At 34.4% G+C, this 25,197-nt stretch overlaps 1 protein-coding gene across 2 annotated transcripts in view; it reads left to right on the top strand.

Annotated features, from left to right (window-relative positions):
* LOC149785176 (N-acetylglucosamine-1-phosphotransferase subunits alpha/beta-like) overlaps positions 1-25,197 on the top strand; it is a 141,833-nt gene that overhangs the window by 13,891 nt on the left and 102,745 nt on the right. The window contains exons 4-6 of one of the 2 annotated variants that reach the window (XM_089978974.1): positions 3,574-3,594; positions 12,711-12,907; positions 19,532-19,599. In XM_089978974.1, coding sequence (XP_089835100.1) covers positions 3,574-3,594; positions 12,711-12,907; positions 19,532-19,599 — 286 coding nt within the window. The remainder of the gene's footprint in view (positions 1-3,573; positions 3,595-12,710; positions 12,908-19,531; positions 19,600-25,197) is intronic. The other variant, XM_089978975.1, reaches the window with a different exon arrangement.

Raw genomic sequence — 25,197 nt, 5'->3', positions numbered from 1 at the left:
TTGGGTTATCCTATCAGTTTTTTCCAACATAGCAGTTAGAAATGATTGTGTAATTTTCCAGGTTTCTTATCTATCTCCTGTTATCATAACCACTGAAGTATGGGAATACAGGAAAGTCACTTGTTTCAAGTTGATAGCATGAGAATCTCTTTGCTGAACAGATATGGTTTCCTGCGATGTGTTTTTTAAGTGGCACCTATATAGTCCATAACCAGTCTATGACATCGAGATCACTGGTGTATGAGAATCAGCCTGACAGAGGTTTAACATATTTTTTTAGCTGGTTGAAAACTGAACTATCTGTTCTGCTTCATGGATATCATAGTATCAGAGTTTCATTATCCAAATTACTTGTTTCAAAGTTTGCATGTTATTTTGTCTGATCAGTGTTGCTATAAATAAAATCAGTCTTAACATGTAGGCAAGTGTTTTTCTCTAATCTTGTACAGTTTTCAAGGTGTTCTCTTAAAGGTGTCACAGTAACTTCCAAATCGATTATACCAGCTGCCTATGTAATGAAATGTCCATTCACAGCAGTCTTGACCCAAACAAATTCCCATACATTGTTCAATTTGGCTATAGGCATTCGTTGAAGATTTTTAAAAGCCCAAACAGTCAGGTGCTTGATTATGATTTTCAATAATTGTTTATTGGCCAATGTGGGTATGTGAGAAAGCTTGCCAGTAGCTTCTTGTGGGTCGGTGGTTCTTCCCGGGGTTTTTCCAGGTTCTTCCTCCACCATTAATACTGGCCACCATGTATAGCCTATCGTGTGCTGAAAAATGGTGTTAAAACCCACAACAACAACAACAATAATTGTTTATAAATAAAGAAAAGTTTTATTTGTGGGAATATTTTGATTTTGCACCTTAAACTTTAATGTTTTGCTCTGCATTGCAGCCCATGATTATAATTAAGTCATTAATAGATTTTTTTCAGACATAAACTCCATGAGATTGTTTAATAGCTACTAATACCACATGTCCAGAGTTTTTATAAAGAAGTTAGTTAATCTGGTGTCAGTTATAATTACATGAAGTCACTGAGACAGTGAAATGTTTACAAGAATGTGATTGTCACATTTTCCATGAAAAATGTGAAAATATCTTCTGTTGATTAAATTTGATGGTTGATCAGTTCCAGTGAACTGACCCATCAGTCTATACATTTAAACAGATTCCCAACACTGCTACAGTTAGACAACACACACTTTTTCACGGCTAATTCTACTGTGTTGTTGTTTATTTGAACAGAATAGTGTCTGAAAATTATCTATCTCTGCAGAACCAATCCATGCCAAATATAGATGTATTTCAGCCAGTGAAAACTGGTCTTTCAAAAACATCTGGTCAGATAATAATGTTTATTTAATCCACACACTCATTGTACTTGATAGATGATTATCTGCTAATTATACTTAATTAGGATATAATTTGTTGACAGATGTGGCCCCTAGGGAACAAGGTGTCAGCTGACCTCTGACAACACTAAAAGTACTCTTTGCATAGCCAGTCAGATTGAAATGGCATTTCATCAGGTTGAAATGGCTTTGCATCAGGTTGACATTGTGGCATTGAGTTTTATTGAATAAGTCTCTGATTAAAGTCATTTATGACATTAACATCATGCAAATTGGAAGCCCTATCTACAGATGTAATACATTTTTAGACTTATTCCTATGCACATGCTGATGATGTCTGCAAACTGTATAGATCCTGATCTGTATTTACACAATGCATTGACAGAGCAGGGTCTGTGCAGATCTGTAATCACACAGTACATTGAAAGATCAGGGTCTATGCAGATCTGTAATCACACAGTACATTGACAAATCAGGGTCTGTGCAGATCTGTAATCACACAATGCACTGACAGAGCATGGTCTATGCAGATCTGTAATCACACAGTGCACTGACAGAGCAGGGTCTATGCAGATTTGTAATCACACATTACATTGAAAGGTCAAGGTCTATGCAGATAAATAACCACAGAGTGCATTGACAGATTATGGTCTATGCAGATCTGTAATCACAGTGCACTGACAGATCAGGGTCTATGCAGATCTGTAATCACACAGTACACTGACAGATCAAGGTCTTTGCAGATCTGTAATCACACAGTACATTGACAGATCAAGGACTTTGCAGATCTGTAATCACAGTGCATTGACAGATCAGGGTCAATGCAATTTATTTGTAATCAGGAGAACAAAAACAGAGATCTGATTTGCCAGCACATTATGCAATATCATATCAGGGTCTATACTGTTTGCAGTTTGAATCGATTCATGAATGAGGATAAATTGGTCGAGTTTCACTTTATTGTAGTGATCTTTGCAGAATCAGTTTTGTATAGATTATTTTGCTGTGAATACTTTATTGTAAAGATAAGGTCAGTCAAATGAGATTTGCTGTGCATTTTTATATACATTATTTCGCAGATGATGTGACTAAATTTTTTATGTGACTTTCATTGTTGCCTTCTATATTTCTCTTTCCTTTTTTCCACTTTCTTCACTTAAAATTTGTGGCTGCAGTGAAGGTATTCATGCTTTCTGAACATAAATCAAGCTAACAGAATGAGTTAACATAGCCTTTGAGGATGAATCAATTGCATTGACAGAAGAAAGAATAGTTTGGAGTCTGTTATCCATGAATAAAAGAAACCCTACATTATTGGCCACTTATTTTAGGCTTATTATGTGCATGCATTGTACAGGTCTCACCATTATATTGTTGGTGCTAGAATTTCCCAAGTACATTTAGTCGACAAATTACAGCTTTCCCTGGTTATAATGTGGCAATCAGGGGTCCATAACTGCCAGCCATTTTGCCAAATCATGTTATAGTGAGAACTACATAGAATATAAAATACAGAACCGCGATATAGATGAGAATACCATAATATACCAAGCCTAATTTAGGGGGAACTATACAAATTTGTTAAATAATGGTATTTTGAAAAGGAACTAAAGATATGGAACTAAGCTTCATTTTGTCTTCTTGCAATCCACTTTATCATACTTTGGTAAAAGTTTGGTCGTGGGGTCAATAGTCATACACATTTTTTGTCCAGAAGTGCATTATAATGAGGGATAGCTGTAGTCCAGGAATTTGTCATGTTTAATTATATGGTTTACTTGATGAAGGCTACATATGGAATTTTCCTTTCCAGATTTTGATCTGTTTTCACTTTAAGTATTCACCCATTATTGACCACTGTTATATTTAACAGTTGCCTCGAGAAACCTTTTAGCAATTAATGATGCTTTAATTTAAAAAAATTTTCCCTTTTGCACTTGTAATTAAAAATGCATCTCTGCCTTAAATATTGTATTTACCTTTGATCATTCTGGTGAATGCTAGCACCAACATGGATGTTGTTGAAGATAGTTATTATTACCTGAGTTTGTGGGAATTCATAGATACTACAATCCAATTTTTAATTTTCTTCTTATGTTGCTTTAAGAGACATTTATTTAATAAATGGATTTTGCAAAAAATGTTGTGGTGATGGCAGGTTGTGGTTTTAATAGCCTTTTTTATGCCATATAATTTTGATCTTTTTTAATTAGAATCCATAGAAATTCTAATGGGTAAGTAGAACTTTCTTATTGCTGGCTGCCTTTTGGAGCAACGTCCTGGGCTGGGCATGAACAAATTGAATCAGCATGTTCAATTGGACAAAATCACCATTAATAATAATATTCTTGTTCATTGGGATCATAATCATTAAAAGTATCTGAATTTGAGGTGCTGGTGTCCTGTCTCTCCATTTCACCATTTACATTTTTGTAACAAGATTAGTTCATTAACCCTTTGACTTAATTCATTGCTGTTGTTAGAAGGATTGAAAAATGAACATGTGTCATTTAAAGATTTTGTCTTTCCATCCCCATTTATTGCAGAATTGCAGCCCTTCTTTGATCAAGGTTTCAGATTTTTAAAATAGCATTTCATGTTACCAGCACATCTTGGAATCCATTCACCATATCCTGATGCAGTTTGGTGCAAATACTAATAGAAGTAGATGTGCTTTTTAGGGGTTTTAACACTTTTGCTTCATTTGAGATGGAGTTACAAGCCTTGTTGATGATGGATTTTCAAATCTTTAGAAACTGCTTGTGACCAGCATAGCTCAGGAAACATTAAGCATATTTTGATGTAATTTGGTATGAGAACTGTCTTACAGAAGTTGATGTGCCAGTTGGGTTTCAACATGTCTTTTTATTTTTGACTGAGTTATGGGCCTCTTCAGTCAATTCTCTGCTTTTCTTTACATTCAGCCTCAATACAGGATTTACACTTATTCCAGTGGTGTGGATTTGAGTGGGCTTTGTTGTTGCAAACCTCTGTTTGAAATACCCAAGAAACATGATCCTTTTGTGGAAACAACAGGACAGTGCATGTTCATGGTACTAAAATTATGGTATAAAGGTTCATATGTCTGTTCTCTTTTCTTTTCATTTTTAAATGTGACCAAAAGGTGGGTCTAAGACATGGGGATTATTTTAGCTTACCTGGCTATAAGGTCATTTGATCTAATGATATGGACCAACAGTCAACACATGTCCATCAACAAATGCCTGTTGCCACTCTGAATGGCATATATTTTATTCAATTTCAATCAAAATATAGGCTTATATGGTGATGATCATAGATACTTTTTTATTCCAAGATAGATGTATGCATATTAATGAGGTGATCTTGCAAACAGATTTGCAGAGCTTTGTAACCACTCCAGAGAATATGCCTGATTTTGATGAGACTTGGTAAATAGTAGAGATATTTCATTTTCATCAATACATCAGTAAAATAGTTTTTAGTTGGCAATCTTGTATCATGAGACGTACTCAGAATTTTCATACAAGACAATTCTTTAGTAGAATGAAACACTAAATGACAAAAAATTTCACAAAATAGTTTCTTGTCGTCTTTTGATCCCTTTGAATGAAGTAAACAAGGCTGCTTACTACATGGATGCAATCGCTTTGTACCTGCCATATATACCAAATTAAATTGCTTCTGTAATACTATTGCTTGATTAATCGACCTCTCTAAAAATGAATATCATATTCTACTTAAATAAACACATATGCATATCAATTTAAATGTTAGCAGATCCAATTTAGTTTGCAAACATGGACTTGTTTGTATAATTTTTAGTTTATTTATAGATACAATAGTGTTATGATACATATTAATTCAAAGATAATTATCTTTTCAGGTTTTGATCAAACTTGGTAACTTTATTTTCAAGATATCAGACAACTTTAGTTATTAGCAAAATCTGTGTATATTTATGAAGTATTTTTGAATATAATTGACTTAGCTTTTTGTAACTCTTGAGACTTCATTTCTGATCCAATTTTATCACACTTGATATATAGGTCAATTTCATCAAGCTCTGTGATGAATGCATCGTCATAGACATACCTGCTTATTGCTGTAGTGGTAATTACAGATTGGCTTAGTGGCATTACATGATTGGCTGTAGTGGTATTACAGATTGGCTGTGATGGTATTACATGACTGGCTCTAGTGGTATTATAGATTGGCTGTGATGGTATTACATGATTGGCTGTAGTGGTATTATATGATTGGCTGTGGTGGTATTTCATGATTGGCTCTATTGGTATTACATGATTGGCTATGGTGGTATTACATGATTGGCTGTATTGGTATTACATGATGGGCTGTGGTGGTATTACATGATTGGCTGTGGTGGCATTACAGATTGGCTCTAGTGGTAACATGATTGGCTGTATTGGTATTACATGATTGGCTGTGGTGGTATTACATGATTGGTTGTAGTGATATTGTATGATTGGCTATGGTGGTATTACATGATTGGCTGTAGTCATATTATATGATTGGCTGTGGTGGGTTTACATGATTGGTTGTAGTGGTATTACAGATTGTCTGTATTGGTAATGCATGATTGGCTGTATTGGTATTATATAATTGGCTGTGGTGGTATTACATGATTGGTTGTAATGGTATTACAGATTGACTGTGGTGGTATTACATGATTGGCTGTATTGGTATTACATGATTGGCTGTGATTGTGTATTACATGATTGGCTGTGGTGGTATTACATGATTAGATGATAGATGAATTCATTTATGAACATCTGAGTATATTAAAGAGACATTTTTTTAAATGTCGTTAGCTGAGGTTTTTTTTACCATTCTGAAGTCTGTATTTCTGATCAGATTTTGATCCATCCTCAGTTACAAGCTTTTATCATCAAGAATTTCAAAGATTATGCACATCATGTGTACATTTTAATGACTTCTTACATGTGCCAGATGAGAGATATTAGACTTGCTTGGGTCTTTTATTCATGGCTTGTCTTGCATTGGTTCTCATTCCATCTGTTGTCATGACAAATACGCAGCTTGGTGTATGCTGATACACATGGCTTCTGCTACAGAAATGAAAAAGTTTTACATGCAATCAAGTTATTGTTTGCATCAAGTGGACACCCATATAAATACTGGTTACATACCATATATTCCCTAATTCTAATTAAAACCCTTGTCCCCTTTCATAAGAACAGAAAATTTATAATATGCAGTGTGAGACCTGTGCTTTTCAATACCTGTCTTCTTCAGATTCATGATTACAACAAAATGCTGCAACAGTTTAATTTGATCACACTGGTGTATGTATATACCATTGTATAAATTACTAAAGTCACAGGCACATGTGTGCTGTTAAACATAACACAATAGCTGGGTGGAAATTTCAAAGACTTGTCAATCTTACTTCAACCAGCTGCTGTTTGGGAAATTCTATTGATCAATTGATCATTTTAACTGTGCTGATATTTACAATGACTGAATTCAGTGGCAGAAAGACCCCCAGGTGTACATGTGGTCGTCGTAAGAATACATAAAAAGAACAACTTCGACTTTTATTATTATTCTCTAATAAATGCCTCCCATTTGGAAAATGTAATGCCCCTGGCAGTGTTTGGTAGGGAATATATGGTATTCTAATTCAAAAATAATTTCACCTGTAAATTACGTCTTGTCATCATTTGTACATGTAACTTATGTGAATGATCAAAATTGATAGATACTGTAGTATACAGTATATTCTTTAACTTTGTGTACCCTTTAATTTGTTGTAAATCATCTATCTGTAATGATCATCATTATTTTTGAACTGGAGAAGGAGTTGAAAGTTATAAATAATATTGTTTCTTTTAAATTTTGTACAGCAGAAAAATATTTAATAAATTGTGTGCCAAAAATTATAAACATTACGGCTGCATGTCTAGATTGGCAAAATGTTGCAAAATATAGACATGTGCAGTGTTGTACCTAAACACGGAATTGTGGGTTTCTCATAATATTTTGTCCCATATCCCTCAAATCTAGAGTCTGTGCCCCCCCCCCCCATGCCCTTTTGTCAGGATAAATTTGAAAAATAGGCCTTATGGTACAACTTTTCTTTATTGCTAGTCATTGTCTATGTTGTCATTAGTAATGGCCAGAGTCTTTGAAAGTGATAAAAACTGTTAGGCTTCAACTAATGTCAATTTTAAAACAATGTATCAATTTATGAAAACATCCAAGCTCTGCATTAGTTGAGTGAGTTTCAGTGTAACTACCTTCAGGTTATTTATTGCAGTAATGTAAATGTTCAAGGAAAATAATGATAGTACAGTACAGATAGCAAAAATTCTCAAAGTAATTAAGATTATCTAATTTTTTTTAAGCAGGGCTAGTGTAATTTGTACTTAGTTTTTCCTTTGCCCTTTTAAAATGTTATATCTACCCAAAATTTTGAGGGTGGAGGGCATCATCTTTTTAGATCATAGGTGTAACACTGCATATGTTTAGTATTAGTTGAAACATACAATTTCTAAAATCCCTGATGTATAGCACAAACATGTATTGTTATTATTACATTTGTATAATGGGAAGTAGGGTCACTGAAGAACAATATATTAAAGATTTTAATACATATACTATAGAATATTGTGCAGTTTGAAATTTGTAGAACAGCAAGTAAATATGGAATTTCTCCTCAGACATCAACTTTTTCAAAGGTCTTAACATTTTAACATAGGATATCACTTTTGTATGAGAAATAAAATAACTGTCAGTTGCAGTTTTGTGGAAAGGACTTTCTTGTTGTTTTTGCTTTTTTTTTTAAAACAAGGACTTTTAGCAAGTTCTAGGTCATTTAGTTGAAGATAAAAATGGTATTTACTTTGGATACCCAAAATCATTTAGTTAATATTAAAAAAATGGTGCATGCATTTAGTTTGGACACTCAAGGTCATTTAGTTAATAATAAAAATGGTATTAGTTTGGATACTTAAGGTCATTTAGTTAATGATAAAAATTGTATTTAGTAAGGTCATTTAGTTAATAATAAAAATGGTACATGTATTTAGTAAGGATTTTAAAGGTCATTTAATTAATTATAAAAATGATATTTAGTAAGGATACTCAAGGTCATTTAGTTAATAACAAAAAATGGCATTTAGTAAGGATACTGAAGGTCATTTACTTAATGAGGAAAATGGTATTTTTTAAGGATACAAAGATATTATATATAGTATTGCAGTTACTACCGGGTAATTCTGCATGACTCCCAAAGAAGCCATGAGATAAAGGGTGACATTTGAAGGTTATAGACAATAGCTATATAAAAGATAAAAAGTATTTCAGCTTGATGGGTGAAATTTTTCATGGACTAATTATTCCAGAGCTGTAGGCAAAGGAAAAGATGGCATTATGTCATTGTGCCTGTATGTGCATAGTCTGTATGTATTTGTACATTTGTATCTTGCACAGTTCCTACACCATTCAAGATGGACACTTTCTACCTTGGGTTAGATTAGGGATGGTCTTTAAATGTTTAGCGTAGGGAAATGTATTTCACAAACTGGTTTGCTGTTTGCATGATACTATACAAAAAGTGAAAGGGTATAGCCAGAGGGAAATGTGTACCTCCAGCATGCAACACAAATAATGTGTTATTTAAATGACATGTGAAATAAGTTCACAGAAAATATGCATGGGCAGATGGTTATATTCTGCAAAGATGTTTATTATTTAAACAAAATGTAAATCAATACTATTTCACAACACTGTATCATCCAAATAATAATATATCATATTACAGATATGAATGTTTATCCTCCACCCATGGGGTTATATTGTTTTGCTGATGTCCATTCAATCCATATATTTGTTCCAGGGTCATTTAAATTTGATTATACAGAAACCAGTTAAAGTAAATGAAACCCATTAGCAAGCTAATATGCTTATGTACATTGCCTGATTGTATTTTAAAGCCAGTTAAACAATATCTTATTTAAAAAAAATATTTTTGCCATTTTAGCTCACCTTTAACTCGAAAGTTGATAATATTTTTGGTAATATAATTATATTTTTTAGACTAGTTGGTAAGATACCAATGAATTATTTTAGTCATACAGATAAATAGGATTTTACTAAGGAAAAAAGCTGTATGGCAAACTACTTATTGCTTCTTTGTTTAAATTATATTATCTCTTATATATGCCAATAAATGTATCTAAGTCCTATAATTTCTTTTTGGAAAACCACTTTTGATTTCAGGCTCCAATGGTCAGAGGTCAAGGTCACTTCGACTGAATAAGAAAAATGGTTTCTACACAATAACTTGAATTCTTTACCATCTGCAGTTACCAAACATTGCAGATAGCTTGCACTTGGGGTAAAGAAGAAATCCATTGTTCAGAATTGTTGTGGGTGGCTTGTACTTTATGTAAAGAAGAACCCTATTGACTGTTAAGTCAAAGGTCATGGTCAGTGTAACTGAAAGAATAAAAATGGTTTCCATACCGTTACTGACATGATATATCTCAATATTTGTGAATGGCTTACACTTGGGGTAAGAAAAAAGACCATTGGATTTGGGGGCCTAAAGGTCAAAAGGTCATGTTTACTAACTAAAAGAAAAAATGTGGTTTCTACACAGTAACATTAGTTCAACATTGCAGACCTGGTATAGATTTTGTATATGACTTGCACTTTGGGTAAGAAAGAAGCCTCTCAATTTGTAGATCAGAAATGTCAGATGTCAGAGTCACTCTGAGAAAAGAAAAATGGTTTCTATACAAGCATTTCAGTTGTCTACATAAAAGGAAATGAAACAGGTTTATAATGTTCCTGGTCGTTAGCTCCATTGGTCATAGACCAGAAGGGATTTTGGGATGGCCTGTTGTCCTTCATCCATCCATCATCTGTACATTAGCACCAGCTTGTTATTACTGCTCTTCTAAACTTCTTGAATAATTGCAGTTTGACTTTACAAACACATTCATTGTGAATCTAGTTACTCATACTGTAATGGCCATTTATCAGAATATTGTTGTCATATACTACTTCTGAATGGATGGTCATATTGACATGGGTTTTTCAATAAAAGACTTTACATGTTGGTCCTAAATGAAAATGGCACCAATGTGACATCCAGTATGGATGCAACTGCAGCCATATTGAAAATCTTCACATTGTTATGTTGCCAGAATGGACAGTTTTAGTTACATTTTCCTTTGGAAACTTCTTATTATGTCTAATTGGTCCTAACTAAAAATGTTGCTGATCAAACCTCAAACATGGCCCCCATGATGGTTGGCTTGAAAGTGTTATTGATTCTAGTTCTCATGAATGGATGATCATATCAACATTGAATCATCACCAGAAGATATATTATACTGTCTAGTTGGTCATAGTTAAAATATGTGCCCATGTGACATCCAGTACAGTCACCATGGTGGTTTTCTCAAAAATCTTGTTATAGATATTACCTAATGATGGTCAAGACAGTATCACTAAAAGACTTATTGAGTTGGTCCAGAAGTGGAGCCAGTCTGACATGCAGTATGTCTCTTATGGTGACATCTTTTAAATTATAATCTTTTGGAATAGGCTTGATAGACATGTAGCAGTGTATGGAATTAATGTTGTTTGTTGAATTCCAGTGTTCACCTCTCTTTGAATAACTTGCAAACCTGTTTAAAAAAATTTCTCAGGTGTGGATCTCAATTTTGTTCTAGAAAATGCCAGAAAGAACTGCAATCAAAGCTAGTAAATGAAACTTTGACATACGGTATTGCTGATTTTATGTTTGAAAACAGCAGCTAGAGCCTTTTTATACAATATACAAAGCTCAATGCACTTTAAATAGCAATATTTAGTGACGTTTCATACATGAAAATGTCAATAAATACCTGCTGGTGACAACACATTAAAAAATAAATTTTTAAAGTGAAATTTGTGTTTTGGTTCTATCATTTAATTTGGTTTCAGTATTTTCATCATAAATGCTATATGTACTTAAATGGTGTCATTGTACCATCACAGCTATATCTACAAGTGTTTCTGAGAACCTAATTATGTCCCAGCCATGTTTTTATTTCCAATTTGTGGAAGTGATTTTTGTTTTTTTTACAATCAATTTAAAGTAGACCTGTTTTGTATTATAATATTAATGATGCCTTTGTATGAAATAAAGGGAGTGAAAAAATAAATAAAAAGACAGTTAAAATGCATGCAAATCATTCCTGAATAAGAGCTAGTGGTCAAGATGGTGTGTATGGTTAGCTATTATAAATAATATTATGTCGGTAACATAATTAATGTATCTAACATTGATCATTTGCTTATTCTGCTAATTTATAGTTGTGATAAATGGTAGCAAAAGAAGCAAGCAAATGGAGTACTCAGTGCATGGAAAGCCTTGTTTCACGGGTAAAATTCATTATGGAGAAATGAGTTCCAAAGTTTACATTGAATTTAAAATTTCTGAATTGACAATCAATGGTTTCACTGAAAATAAACAGAAGTTTGACTATTACTTGATGAAAACACAGCTTTAATATTTTACCATTAGAACATTGTTTTTTTAAAAATCTAGTGATATTTATTGTTGAATGAATTAAATATCTTTACTTTTCACTCCCAAAAGCAGTGATGTAATACACATAGTTTTTAGAGGAACATGTTATGCATCTTGAAATGTCTTGGAGTAATATTTTTACAATCTTTCAAAGATTATCTTGAAAATAAAAGTAATTTATACCAAAAAAGTGAACAACTTAATTACAAAAAGCTTTTCGTTCACGATTATTCCCAAGATGATTATAAAATTAGTATCAAACCATGTTATAGTCCCCTCTCCCCCTATCTTTTCATTGTTGATGTCCAGCCGGGGTGGAATCCCCTTCTTAAATTTTCAGAGGTCCCTCAGTAACTTGCACCTCACATAGACTGCAGTTTGCACTTTTGGACCCCATTGAAAATGAGTTATCAAGGGAGAGGAGTAGTTACATAATCTATTTGATCTGTAAATGATGAGTCATTAAATACAGTTGCATGTTTAATGATAAACTTAAGAAAAGTAATTCAGTTTATTGACACACTGTTAGCCCTCAGAGTTAATTTAGTTTATTGATAAACTGTTAGCCCACATAAATAATTCAGTTGATTCATAAACTGTTAGTCCACAAAAGTACCGTAATTCAGTCCACAGAAGTAATTCGTTTATTAACTGGTAGACAATAGAATTAATTCAATTTATTAACTGTTAGTCCACAGAAAAAAAAATTCAGTTTAACAATAAACTGTTATCACACAGAAGTAATTTAGTTCATTGATAAACTGTTAGACAATAGAAGTAATCAATCAAATTTTATTTCAGAGAGACAGTTTGTGTATTCAGCAATTGCCTGGTAACCAACATTGTACTTGTTGACCCTATGTTGCCTAGCAACATGACTTTGAGTGACCTTGCAACCTATATGCCTGTGTTCTCAGATGCCAAAAAGATATTCAAAGTGACAGCTCCTTATAGTACAGCCAATATGACAGCTGTTGCTTTTTCCAATGAAACATATGGTAAGTGGTCAATACATCATACTTTCAGTTCAGGAGAATACAAGACTTAACGTTCAACTGCCATTACAAAAAAGTTTTCTTTCAGTTGACTGAAAAGCTTGAAATACGTAAAGCCATTTGTGGTAAATTTTGTATCCATTTATAGCCTCCTTTATTATACCTTCAGGGGTCATGCTACCAGGTGAAGTGGGCAGCTAAGTCAACTAAAAAATGTAAACTTTGTCTTTTTGTGTTAGGAAAGCAAAAAGAACTTTGCCCTGTGGATTTTTTTAGAGGTATGTTGACTAATGATACTTTTTGAGATACCCCCTCACCTTAGCCAGGCTAATTCTAGTACTGTGTTGTAGCGAAATGTATTCATGAAGCCATCAGTAGCTAGTCCTAATTTTTGATAGTTGATTGACCAGCAATCCTTTCCAGAGTAAGTTATAGCAACTATCACCAATTCCGCATGTTAACCTTTGATGATAACAACAGACAAACTTGTGTTTTGAAAATTTAACAATAGTATGTAAATAGCAATTTGTGTTTTAAGATCAGAATTGGTGATTTGGATATTTTAACTGCCTCGTGTACACTATTTTGTCATAAAATTAGTTTGAAATTTAAGTGTGCCAGTAACGGAGAAATAATGGTGGACATCACTATGTCTGGGAAGTACCAGATTATTAGATTGTCTATTTTCATAAATCATTGAGCAAATATATGCAGTAAAATATATACAATTCATAGAAAGCAAAGCCTATGTATTATGTTATTTAAGATTTAACTTTAAAATGCAATAATGTAGGTCAGACAATGCTATGTTGTGGAATTCGCGAGAAGTGTTGTACAGTCAAAGTTGTTTTCTGACTTGTCTCGTATTTGTGAAAATACAGAAAAAGCAGCGAAGCATATACTATTTAACCAATGCCTAAAATTACTACAAGTATGTGGAGCTCAGCCATTGTGAGAAGGTGGGAAAGCTTACCAATGGCTTCCTGTGAGTTGGTGGTTCTTCCCAGGGTTTTCACAGGTTTTTCCTTTACAAGCTATACTAGCTGCCATGTATAGCCTATCATATGCTGAAGCAACTAATCCAAAACCAAATGTATTATGATCAGTTTTAATTAAAAGATTAGCTTTTTCTTCCAATATGTTATATTTAAAGAAAGAGCTAATCTTTTAATTAAAATTGTTTGTTCATAAAACTTCTTCAATCTTGCTCTCAAACTTTCCACATTTACCTTAAAATCTGATAGAACATGCTTCAGTAGCAACTGATGTATGGACTGAATTTGGCACTTGTTTCTCTTTCCAAGGAGAGATCACTCTTATTTGCTACCCACCTGTTGGCAGACAACACTTAGTACTTTTGTTGCATATGTGAGGTAATGATCGTGCTCCTAAATACTGTTTTTTCCACATTTTATGAATTTTGTTTCCTATTTGGACAGAATTTTTTTGTGAAAAGTTTATTAGCACAGATCCTCGAAACCACTTTAAACAGACAAAATAAATTTGGGCGGCATGTTTGTGTGCATATATATATGACCTAAGCAAGCTTCTGGACTACTAATACAAATTTTCCATTTGTATATACATTTGTGAACACCATTGATCAAAAACCCATGATGTTTCCAGGCTGCATGAGTGCATTAAGTATGCAAAATTGATCATTTGCCGTGGAATTTGAAATTAGGTATGCAATAACTCACACAGTGGACATTGAACTCCCGCATAAAAATGTAATCAGAACAATTTCTGGTCATATTTTGTTCCATATAAGGTTAACTGCTTTTTGCTTTTGATTACCAAGGGAATGCTTGTGTTTGTATGTTGGTGATGGTCTTTTCCATGCACCTTTTACACACTGGAAATCTGTTCAGGCATGCTCAACAAAATGGCAGGTGGGAAAAGGATACCGGTAATGGATTTCATTAAAGTTCATTCTGCTTGATTTCTTGCTCAAATAAGGATATACTGTATGTATGATTGATAACTTGGAGACTTTTAATACTTTGGACACCTATCCAGGAACATCCACTTGAATGGAACAATTGAAATTTCTCAAGAACATACAACTGAATGGAAACAATTGAAATTTCTCAGGAACATCCACTTGAACGGAAACAATTGAAATTTCTCAGGAACATCCACTTAAGGGAACCAACTGAAATTTCTCAAGAACATCCACGTGAATGGAAACAACTGAAATTTCTCAAGAACATCCACTTGAATGGAAACAATTGAAATTTCTCAAGAACATCCACTTGAAAGGAACCAATTAAAATTTCTCAGGAACCTCCACTTGAAAGGAACCAATTGAAATTTCTCAAGAACATCCACTTGAATGGAAACAATTGAAATTTCTCAGGAACATATGTTTGAATGGAAACATTGAAATTTCTCAGGAAACTGGATATCCTGATGAGGAATTTTCTAGAAACCAGACTGCATGTGATGTATCTCATGAGAAGGAGAAACAATTTCAGTCAAAATTATGGAAGTCATGGTGCCAACATGACAAATGGTTAGAACAGAGAGGTATCTTGTGCAGTATTTGTACAAAATTAAATCAAATGTCGGTTGTGTGAATTTTACAGCTTAAACTCTAATGCATCATACATAGTCATTGTTATATCTGTGGTCAGTAATTCTGATCCTTGATTGTTCTTGTGTAGAAAAAAAACAATTTGCAACTCTCAGTTTATATGTGGGTATGATGTAACTGTATTGAATTGAACTTGTTATTTTCAGATTAATCAGATTGGTGCAGTGTATATTTACTTTGTTTTTTAAACCTTGATGGAAAAAATTCGGAGTTCCTGTCATAATTGGTTGAATGGTTTTCAAGACAACCTATTCAGTATTGAGGTCGTAAGTGGTATTGTAATAGTTGGATATAACAAACATGGCTGCTTGTTTTTGTATTTTTAATATTTTATCCTAAAACCAAAGAATGGGATCCCCACAAGCATATTCTATACCATCTCCATTTTGTTGTGAGGTAAGTTGTATCCTAATAGGCTTGTACCATCTGAGGGACCACATTTTTTCATTTGCTGTACTGAACATGGTCTTTCAGAAACCACAGCTGGATATTGAAGTAGTTCAACCTGCAACTAACAGTTGATTTTTAACTTCTGACGATGCAGAGTACTATGTTAACAAGGGCTGTGGAATAAAATAAAATAAAAGCTAATTGTTACAAAAGAAAGGGAAACTGTCACTACCAAATCTATCTATATGTTGACACAGTCACACTTGACTATTAAGCAACATGTGGTGTGTGGTCAAAGAGAAAGTAGCGATATGACAGTCATGCACGAAGTTAACTGTGTATATACAGAATGTTCACATTATCTTGAAGTGCAAGTTACAATCATGGACAAACATTAACACATTAACCCCTAGCGATGACTTTACGGGGCAGGAGGTAGTAGCCTACTGCCGAGCTCTGTAGCGTCATGGTCATGCATGATACACTAAAGTGGGTGGTATTATAGAAAGATAGACAGATGTAGCTCTACAATGATACCAAATAATCTGGAATATCTAGTTGCACTACAAAATACAGATAGAAAAACCTCATTTTTTGGACCCGACTTTTTTTAACGCAAAATTTGCCTGTGGTCGGAATCCCATTTTGTGTCCGGATTTTAGACTTTTTGGTCTCAGATCTAAAGCAAACCGGTATGAACTGCAAACAATCAGATGAACCTTTGCAAAAAGTAGGATAAGATGGGCATTTGGAATAAAGAGTGGTCCCTATACAAAAATAATGGCTCCGTTTAGCAAAAAAAAAAAAAAAAAGAAGTCCAACTTTTACCCTTCTGCTCATGCGCAAGTCAAATAGCCAACGAAAAATGATGTTTCTAACACAACTAGGCAGTATGTTATTGAAAGATGACCAGGGATTTGGTGTTTTTGAGTCTATTCAGAAATAGCTTTCAAAATGTGTTTCCGACACGATTTTCAGGCAAAAATGGCAAAAACCTCCAGGGGTTAATGTGTTAAGCAAACAGCTAAATATACATAACACTTAGCAAACACAGCTCTAGTTTTGTAACATAAATAATCTTTTTTTGTCAAAAATTAGATACAGTAAGTAAATGAAAATGTATTTTAATTTTGCAAATTTTCCTAACATCAGAAGCTTGAACTTGCATTGTATCGTTCACATTCACAGAAGTTGAAATACTATCTTTCCCTACAGAGGAAAGATACAGCTGTGCATGTTTCTGAGTTGCAGTGCAAAGTTTCATAGTTTGCTGTTGATATTGCATCAGTTTACTAAATTAAAATATGTAATTACCATCAGTTTTACTAAAATAATATGCAATTACCACAAGTTTACTAAATTAACATGTGTAATTATCATCAGTTTACAAAATTAACATATGTAATTACTGTCAGTTTACTAAATTAACACATGTTATTACTATCAGCTTACTAGATTAACATATATAATTACCATCAGCTTACTAAAATAATGTAATTACCATCAAATGACCTAACTAATATGCATATATAATAATAATAATAATAATGAGGACTTTGTATAGCACCTAATCTTTAGAAGCTCTAAGCGCTTTACAACATTAGGCAACACCTATAAGATAAAAAAACATAATAATATTATTACAAAAACAAACACCATGAAATTAGAAAAACATTAAAAAATAAAAACATGCTGAGAATATTTCAGGTAGGAAACATTATTAGGTTTTTAAGTTTGTTCTTGCAGTTGAAATAAGTGAGTTTTGAGAGCCCTCTTGACTGTGTCTTTGTGTCTAAGTTCAGTGGGCAATTCATTCCACATTGCTGGGCCCTAGTATGCAAAAGAACGCTGTCCATATGGCTTTGTTTTCATAGTGGGAATAATGAGTATATGATTGTCAGAAGAGGAGCGTAAGTATCTTGCTGGTGTGTACACATGGGTGAGGTCGGATAAGTATGTTGGACTAGAGTCCGACAGTGAAACGTAGCACAGAACAAATTGTGCTTGATTCTGGATCGAGTGGATAGCCAGTGTAGGGTACAGAGCAGAGGGGAGGTGTGCTCTGATCGTGGTACTCTAAGTATGATCCGAGCAGCTGTGTTTTGAACTTTTTGAAGTTTCTGGAGTAGATATTGAGACGAAACAGACAGAATTGAGTTACAATAGTCCAGTCTTGAAAGTACTAATGAACACACAAGTGTTTTAGTGGCATCAACTGAAAGATATTTGCAAATTGAGCTGATGCGTCTCAGCTCAAGATATGCAGCCTTGCATATGTTCATGACATGTTGGTGCAATGTGAGAGTACTGTCCAGAGTAACACCTAGGTTTCATACTGATTGTGTGAATTTAATGTTGGCATTTCTGATATTTATTGTTTGAGGTAAAGGATGTGAATGAGAAAGTCTTTTTGTTGTGATCAGAATGGCCTCAGTTTTATCATCATTCATCTGCAGCTTGTTACATGTCATCCATGATTTCACATCAGAAATGCACCTCTCTACACCTTGGATGGTTGCATCAACTTCAGTTGGGTGGTTAGATTTGTATATTTGGGTGTTATCAACGTACAATTGGTGAAACACTGGATGATGATCTATGACACTTGAGAGCGACTGAGTGTACAGAATGAAGAGAACGGGTCCAAGAACAGACCCCCGTGGAACACCACAACATAGATCAACTGGGCTGGAGTGTATTTCATTTGCAGATACCATTTGTTTCCTGTTGACCAAGTAGGACTTAAACCACAGTAAGGCTGTATCATGAATGCCAAATACATGCTGGAGACAGTGAAGTAATATATCATGGTCTATTGTGTCAAATGCTGCAGACAAATCAAGGAGGGTGAGGACTGTAATCTTTCCGCTATCCAACGCAGAGAGAATGTCATTAACTACTTTTAGAAGAGTAGTTTCAGTACTGTGGCAAGGGCGATATGCAGATTGTACATTGCTAAAAAGACTGTTTGAATTTAGATGAGATACAAGCTGGGAAAAAACAACCTTTTCTAAGATTTTTGATATGAATGAGAGATTACAAACTGGGCGGTAGTTCTTTAAATCGTTATGGTCTAGTGTTGATTTCTTCAGCAGAGGCTTTAAAATGGCAGTTTTGAAAAATGATGGGATTTCCCTGGATGAGAGAGAGGTATTAATAACATCAGTTAGTGAAGGCAATACTGGATCTAAGCACTCAGGCAGCAGTGATGTTGGAATTGGATCATGAGTTTACATGATTAACAGGTGTAATTACCATCAGTTTACAAAATTAACATATATAATTACCATCAGTTTACTAAATTGACATTAATTGCCATCAGTTTACTAAATTAACATGCAATTACTATGAGTTTTCAAAATTAACATGTAATTACTATAAGTTTACTAAATTAACATGTTTAATTGCCATCAGTTTACTAAAGTACCACATGTAATTACCATCAGTTTACTAAATTAACATATGTAATTGCTATAAATACATCATTTGGTTCCATCTGCTCATTAATTTAGATACCTTCCATGAATCTAAATGTGATTGGAAAAGAAAGAGATTCATTTTGTAGCATATAGTAAATAAGGTAGAAATTTCCTAGTTTTTAAGCATAACGTAAATCCAGTTGCTGCATTTCTTTATTTCAGTTGAAGCAGTCCTGAACTCAACACTTTGGATTGCAGGAATGAAAAGAACACTCCAAAGGGGATATATTGTATGTATTAATGTAATTGGGTATATAGGATGTATTTAATGTAATGGGGTATATAGTATGTAATGGGGTATATAGTATGTATTTAATGTAATGTGGTATATAGTATGTATTTAATGCAAGGGGGTATATAGTTTTTTATGTATTGGGGTATATAGTATGTATTTTATGTATTGGGTATATTGTATATATTCAATGAAATGGGGTATATACTATGTATTTAATATAATGGGGTATATAGTATGTATTTAATGTAATCGGTTATATAGTATGTATTTAATGTAATGGGTTATATAGTATTTAATGTAATGGGGTATATAGTATGTTTTTAATATAATGGGGTATATAGTATGTATTTAATGTAATGGGGTATATAGTATGTATTTAATGTAATGGGTTATATAGTATGTATTTAATGCGAGGGGGTATATAGTATGTTTTTTATGTATTGGGGTATATAGTATGTATTGTGTATATACAGTAGTCCCCTCTTATAAGGCCACCCCTAATGCAGCAGGGAAGTGGCCTTATAATGTGGGTCGCCTTTCTAGAGGGGGATGACAAATGCAAATAGTAAATACATATGAAGAAAGTCACAAGTACATTTAATTTTAAATATTTAATATTTTCATTTAAAAATCACATGCTTGTGAAATAAATGTAAAACAAACTGTGTCATCATTTTCAAAAGAATGCTATGAATAACCATTGATATAGTTTTAAAACTGTCTTTATAATTATGTTACAGATCACATCATCTGTCACTTTGTTGGTAACAGTATCAAAAACAAACCAGTCTCGTCACATTAAAAATATCCTTGCTGTCATATCCCCTGCATATATCGTTTGGTGTTTTGTTCCAATCTTCAACAACTTCATTATTAACATCAGCTGATTCTCTACTAAGGACAGAACACTTAATATTGTGTCGCACTTGAAATCTGTGCAACCATCCGTTACTTGCGGTAAAGTTGTCATATCCCAATTCAACTGACAAAATTGTTGCTTTTTCTTGTCATTCAAATCAGGATACAAACGTCTCCTGGCTCAAACAATCTTCCTTTCTCCGTCCATTTCACCTTCCCACTTCTGCAGAATTGTTTCATTATCGTTCACGATATTGTTTATCTGAGTCTTCCCAACATTAGTTTTCTGCAGTGATCCTCAACGAACCTCCCCCCCCCCCCGTCAGTTGAAATTGCTTTCACTTTATCTTCTAAACTGATAATTTTTCTTTTCCTCGATGACATGTTGATCTTTTTGCAGTAAGTTACTCATGTTGCCAACTACAATACTGATAAAACAATTTTGTATGCATCAAAACAAATTGCCGTGTGTTTTTAAAGGAAGTGATATTGTCACGTGATTCGTTAGTCACAGTCTGGTACCCTATTGTTTTTATACGTTTCTTTACACTAAGTGAGAGAAGCCAAAACGGCTTCGATATGTACCATTAACATCACGCAGATTTGACCTCGCGGCCGTTAGGATTCGTAATTTTGACAATTATTGTCAGTAGTAATAGCCACTGATTATCAAAGTGAACAAGCTCAAGATCTTACTAAGGGAAGCCATAAAGACTATCAAACCATTTTCCTGCTGACTTGGGTATTGTACATCGATACTGCCACTTCTCAGCTGTTACTGCTGTTCAATAATTGTAATCTTAACAATTATCAGTGACTAAACCGGACATCTTATGATAACACAGCAATAAGGCTAATTGGATTACATGTATGTACCATTTTGTATGGATTAAAATTTGAGTCTTTTTCGGTTTTTATGGAATAAATTTGGCTTCTCATGAGGCGTAAATGATATAATATTAACCTTAGTGGTAACTGTACTTTACTCAACACTTCTTTCAGTAACGAAAACCTGACATCTGGGAAACAGAAATCGGATTACTTAACACACGTTATGAATAAAATACTGGTTCTGGATACATATTCAAATAAAATGTGGCCGCTTGTGAGGGGTAAATTTTATATTATTGCACTAATATGCTGACCGCTGGCCTTTCGCGAGGGGTACTTTTGAACATAAACTCGTCAGTATCAACAGATTCTGGCCGTAAGGAGCGGGTGGCCGCTGGTCAGGGGAGCCGTTCAAGAGGGGGACTACTGTAGTATATATTCAGTAAAATGGGGTATATACTATGTATTCAATGTAATGGGGTATATAGTATGTATTTAATGTCACGGGTTATATAGTATGTATTTAATGTAATGGGTTATATACTATGTATGCAGCAACTATCGCTGACATTATCATATGCACAGATAGAATCATTTACATATGTACACCCTCAGTGAATGTCAGCCAGTCTGCATTGGTCCTAGGAAACAGTTTTGAGTTGGTTACGTAACACCTGCTGCCAAGGGAGGGGGCTAAAATTGGTACAGACATTCTTGGTTAAGTTTTTGCATTTAGATCAGCTAATTGGAAAATCTTGTTACCATTGAAGATTATCAAAGATGATCTCAACACTCCACAATTAAAAGGAAGAAACTGTCTTAACTTGAATTTGTGGAAATTATTTTCAGCCAGTAAAGCACCAGTCTCTCAGTTTTCTCTTTGTATTACACCCTTTTCTTTTTATTTCTTTCAAAAAGGATAAATCCAGTCTCATTCCATCCCAACATGTCATTCACCTGAGCATGGTGTACAAAATGTCATGAACCAAATGTCTCTTCAGGAATGTGCCTTGAAAATAATCTTATTGGTGTTTACTATTTGTTGAGAGATTTGAATTTCATTGGCTCATAAGTCCTGTCAGTGTTGCCACCAATTTCAGTGTTACCTCCAATATCCTTATATTTTGCCACCTGTTCAAGAGACCTAGTATGCAGAACTCTCTATCCCAGCGGTAGTTTGAACTTTGTCCTGTAGACCAAATGATAGAATGTTCAGACTTCTTGAGGTCTCATTCTCAGCAAATTGGAGAACCCCACATGACTTCTGCAGGACCCTGTTGTGTGACCAGTTGCAGAAATCATTATCTGCACAGTTGCCAACAAGTGACAGACAAAATTGCTAAGGCAAGAAGAAGACCCATCACTCTGAAAGTTTATAGGTAGAAATGGAAAGTATTTTCCCCATGGTACAAAACAGATGCATCTCCTCATAAAGTCTCAGGCATTTTGATCACATTGGGCTACTATTTCATTATGACAGACACATTTTGCTACGTTGGTAATCGCACCAAAGGCCAAAATAAAGACCTCTGACATTCTCATCAGTTATGACACGTCTCAGCTGAATGCATTAACCCTTTGACTGAATAGAATTGACCATTGTTTCTGAACCTCAAACCACAGTTTGGAGCCTCTTTGACTGCCTTTCATACAAGACCTGTATTTTAGCTACAGCTGGCAGAATCAGTAGATAAATGCCCCTGCCCCATCAGTTGACCCAAACTATCTCCATTTCAGTTTCTTTAATGACAGGTCCCGGCTTTCCTTGCCACTTCCAGTTCATGGGAAATCTTCATTTATCTTTAAACCATTTTCTTCTGTGGGCCCCTCTTCCAAAGGCAGGACCCCATCAGGGCATTGAAGTCCAACCATATGTGGATTAAGCCAGTCAAAAAAGGGACATCTTACATGCTTTTACCATTAAGAGATTGAAGGGATGACATTTTACCTCAGACTCTGTCAACCTGGATATATTGGGTTATCTGCAAAGTCTACTAGGATGAGATGAATTTCTTACAAGATCAAAACATTTGTCATCACCAGCATATCTTTCTTTGTTCTCTATCTGACATTGTTCATTCCAGGGGATGAGGATCAGAGTCAACCTTCTGTGTCTTTTACTTCAGTGATTTTTCATCCAAAACAGATTAATTTGATTTGGTTGGACTTGTATGAGCAATGAGCAGTGCAGCTGGCTACCTTCTCATGTCATGCAGTAGCTTTGTAATGATGCAGGTTATTAACTGAATGTATGGAGGGAGGATTTTTCTCAAAACCATGTCCATGCAACAATGATGTGCTAAACCTAGACTGTTTCACACATTTAAAGCTGCTACACACACACACACACACACACTTCTGAGGCAAGTGGATATAACGCCAAAACTTATCTTCTCTCCTAGTTTATTATGATTGGGTAACATATTTAAAGCAAAAACCAGTTTTTGGAATAAATACTGTTTTTTTTTTTCACTAATACTTACCTGACCAAAATACATAGGCATACCAAGCTTTCCATGCCATTACATCCATGAAAGAGTGTGCACATCTGCTCCTGTAGTAACTGATGATTGACAGAATTTCACTCCATCCCAAGGGAGACCACTATTATATGGTATTTCTTTTGTGGTAAATAGATGCATCCAATCAAAATTAAGTTGTTCAAATTTGAACACTGTTCCTACATGATTGAGACAAGGGGAGCACACAGCTTGAATGGACTGATAAATAAGCAGTTTTCTCGTTCTGGTCCATGTTTGCACAAATACCTTTCACTCAGATAAACCTGTAATTGCTTCCCTCTGGTACCTAGTCTTACTTTCGATGTTAAATTTCCAAAGTATCCTTTTTAGGTCAGTTGCTCCCATCATTTTCAGATGATGTACACAGCACCATGTTAAGGGATGCAACTCATGAAATCCAATAGATGTCACTAGGACAAAGCACCAAAATATTTGTTTGATCTGCCAAGGTGTTGATATGATTATTGTATCAGAACCTTGGCTAAAGAAGATGTTGTAACACATGCTTTGCACCTCCAGGCCTGGGTTCAGTCCTTTGCTCCAACATTTGCAAATGCTTTGTCCACCACAAATTAGAAGACTACACACCATCATCTGTGCAGTTAGGAGTGCTTGATATAAATCATGAGAACCTACTGTGGAGTCTACATAAATTAAATTTTAATTTGTAGATTAAGAATTTTTGAACATCAGGACCCACCATTTTAGACCAGTTTTAAAGAAAGAATTTAAAATCATCAGTTTCACCTAATTGATTTTGCATATGTTTGGAAAATGGCAGGATAACTTTTAAATTCCCTCATTGATCAAAAGAGCTTTTGTAATGGTCTTTCATCTAGTATCCAGAGTTTTTTGGCACACAATTTGTATTGCTACTCCACTAAACTACTCAGAGGATTGCCCTGAAACTTTACACACAGATTCATACTAAGGTCTAGTTGGTCCTGGAGGAAAATGATGCCCCATGAAGATCCATGGCAGCCATCTTAAAAACCTTCTCATCTCTACTACTCCTGAATGGATAGTCATATTGACATGTGGGTTCACTAAAAGACTTCGTATGATGTGTGGTTAGTCTTAAATGAAAATGGAGTTGATGTGATAACCAATATGGTCACCAGGTTGGTCAGTTAGTCTTTTTATCATCAATCGACCTGAACAAATGGTCGTATCTTCATGGGTTTTTGCTTAGAGACCTCCAGAATGGCCATTTCTTCAAAATGGATGGCTATAGCTTTACCAAAAAGACTCCAGTCTTGTCTGATTTGTATTAAATGAAAATAAAGTCAAATCTGACATACAATAGGGCTGGCAAGGTGGCAACCTTGATAATCTTACTATAGCTATGTCACTTAATTTAATGACCATACCAACATGTGGTT

The sequence above is a fragment of the Sinohyriopsis cumingii genome, chromosome 13 (genome assembly GCF_028554795.1).
Source record: "Sinohyriopsis cumingii isolate HCF-2022 chromosome 13, ASM2855479v2, whole genome shotgun sequence".
NCBI lineage: Eukaryota > Metazoa > Mollusca > Bivalvia > Unionida > Unionidae > Sinohyriopsis > Sinohyriopsis cumingii.
The sequence above is the reverse complement of the archived record's forward strand: the minus strand, read 5'-3'. Positions and strand labels throughout refer to the sequence as shown.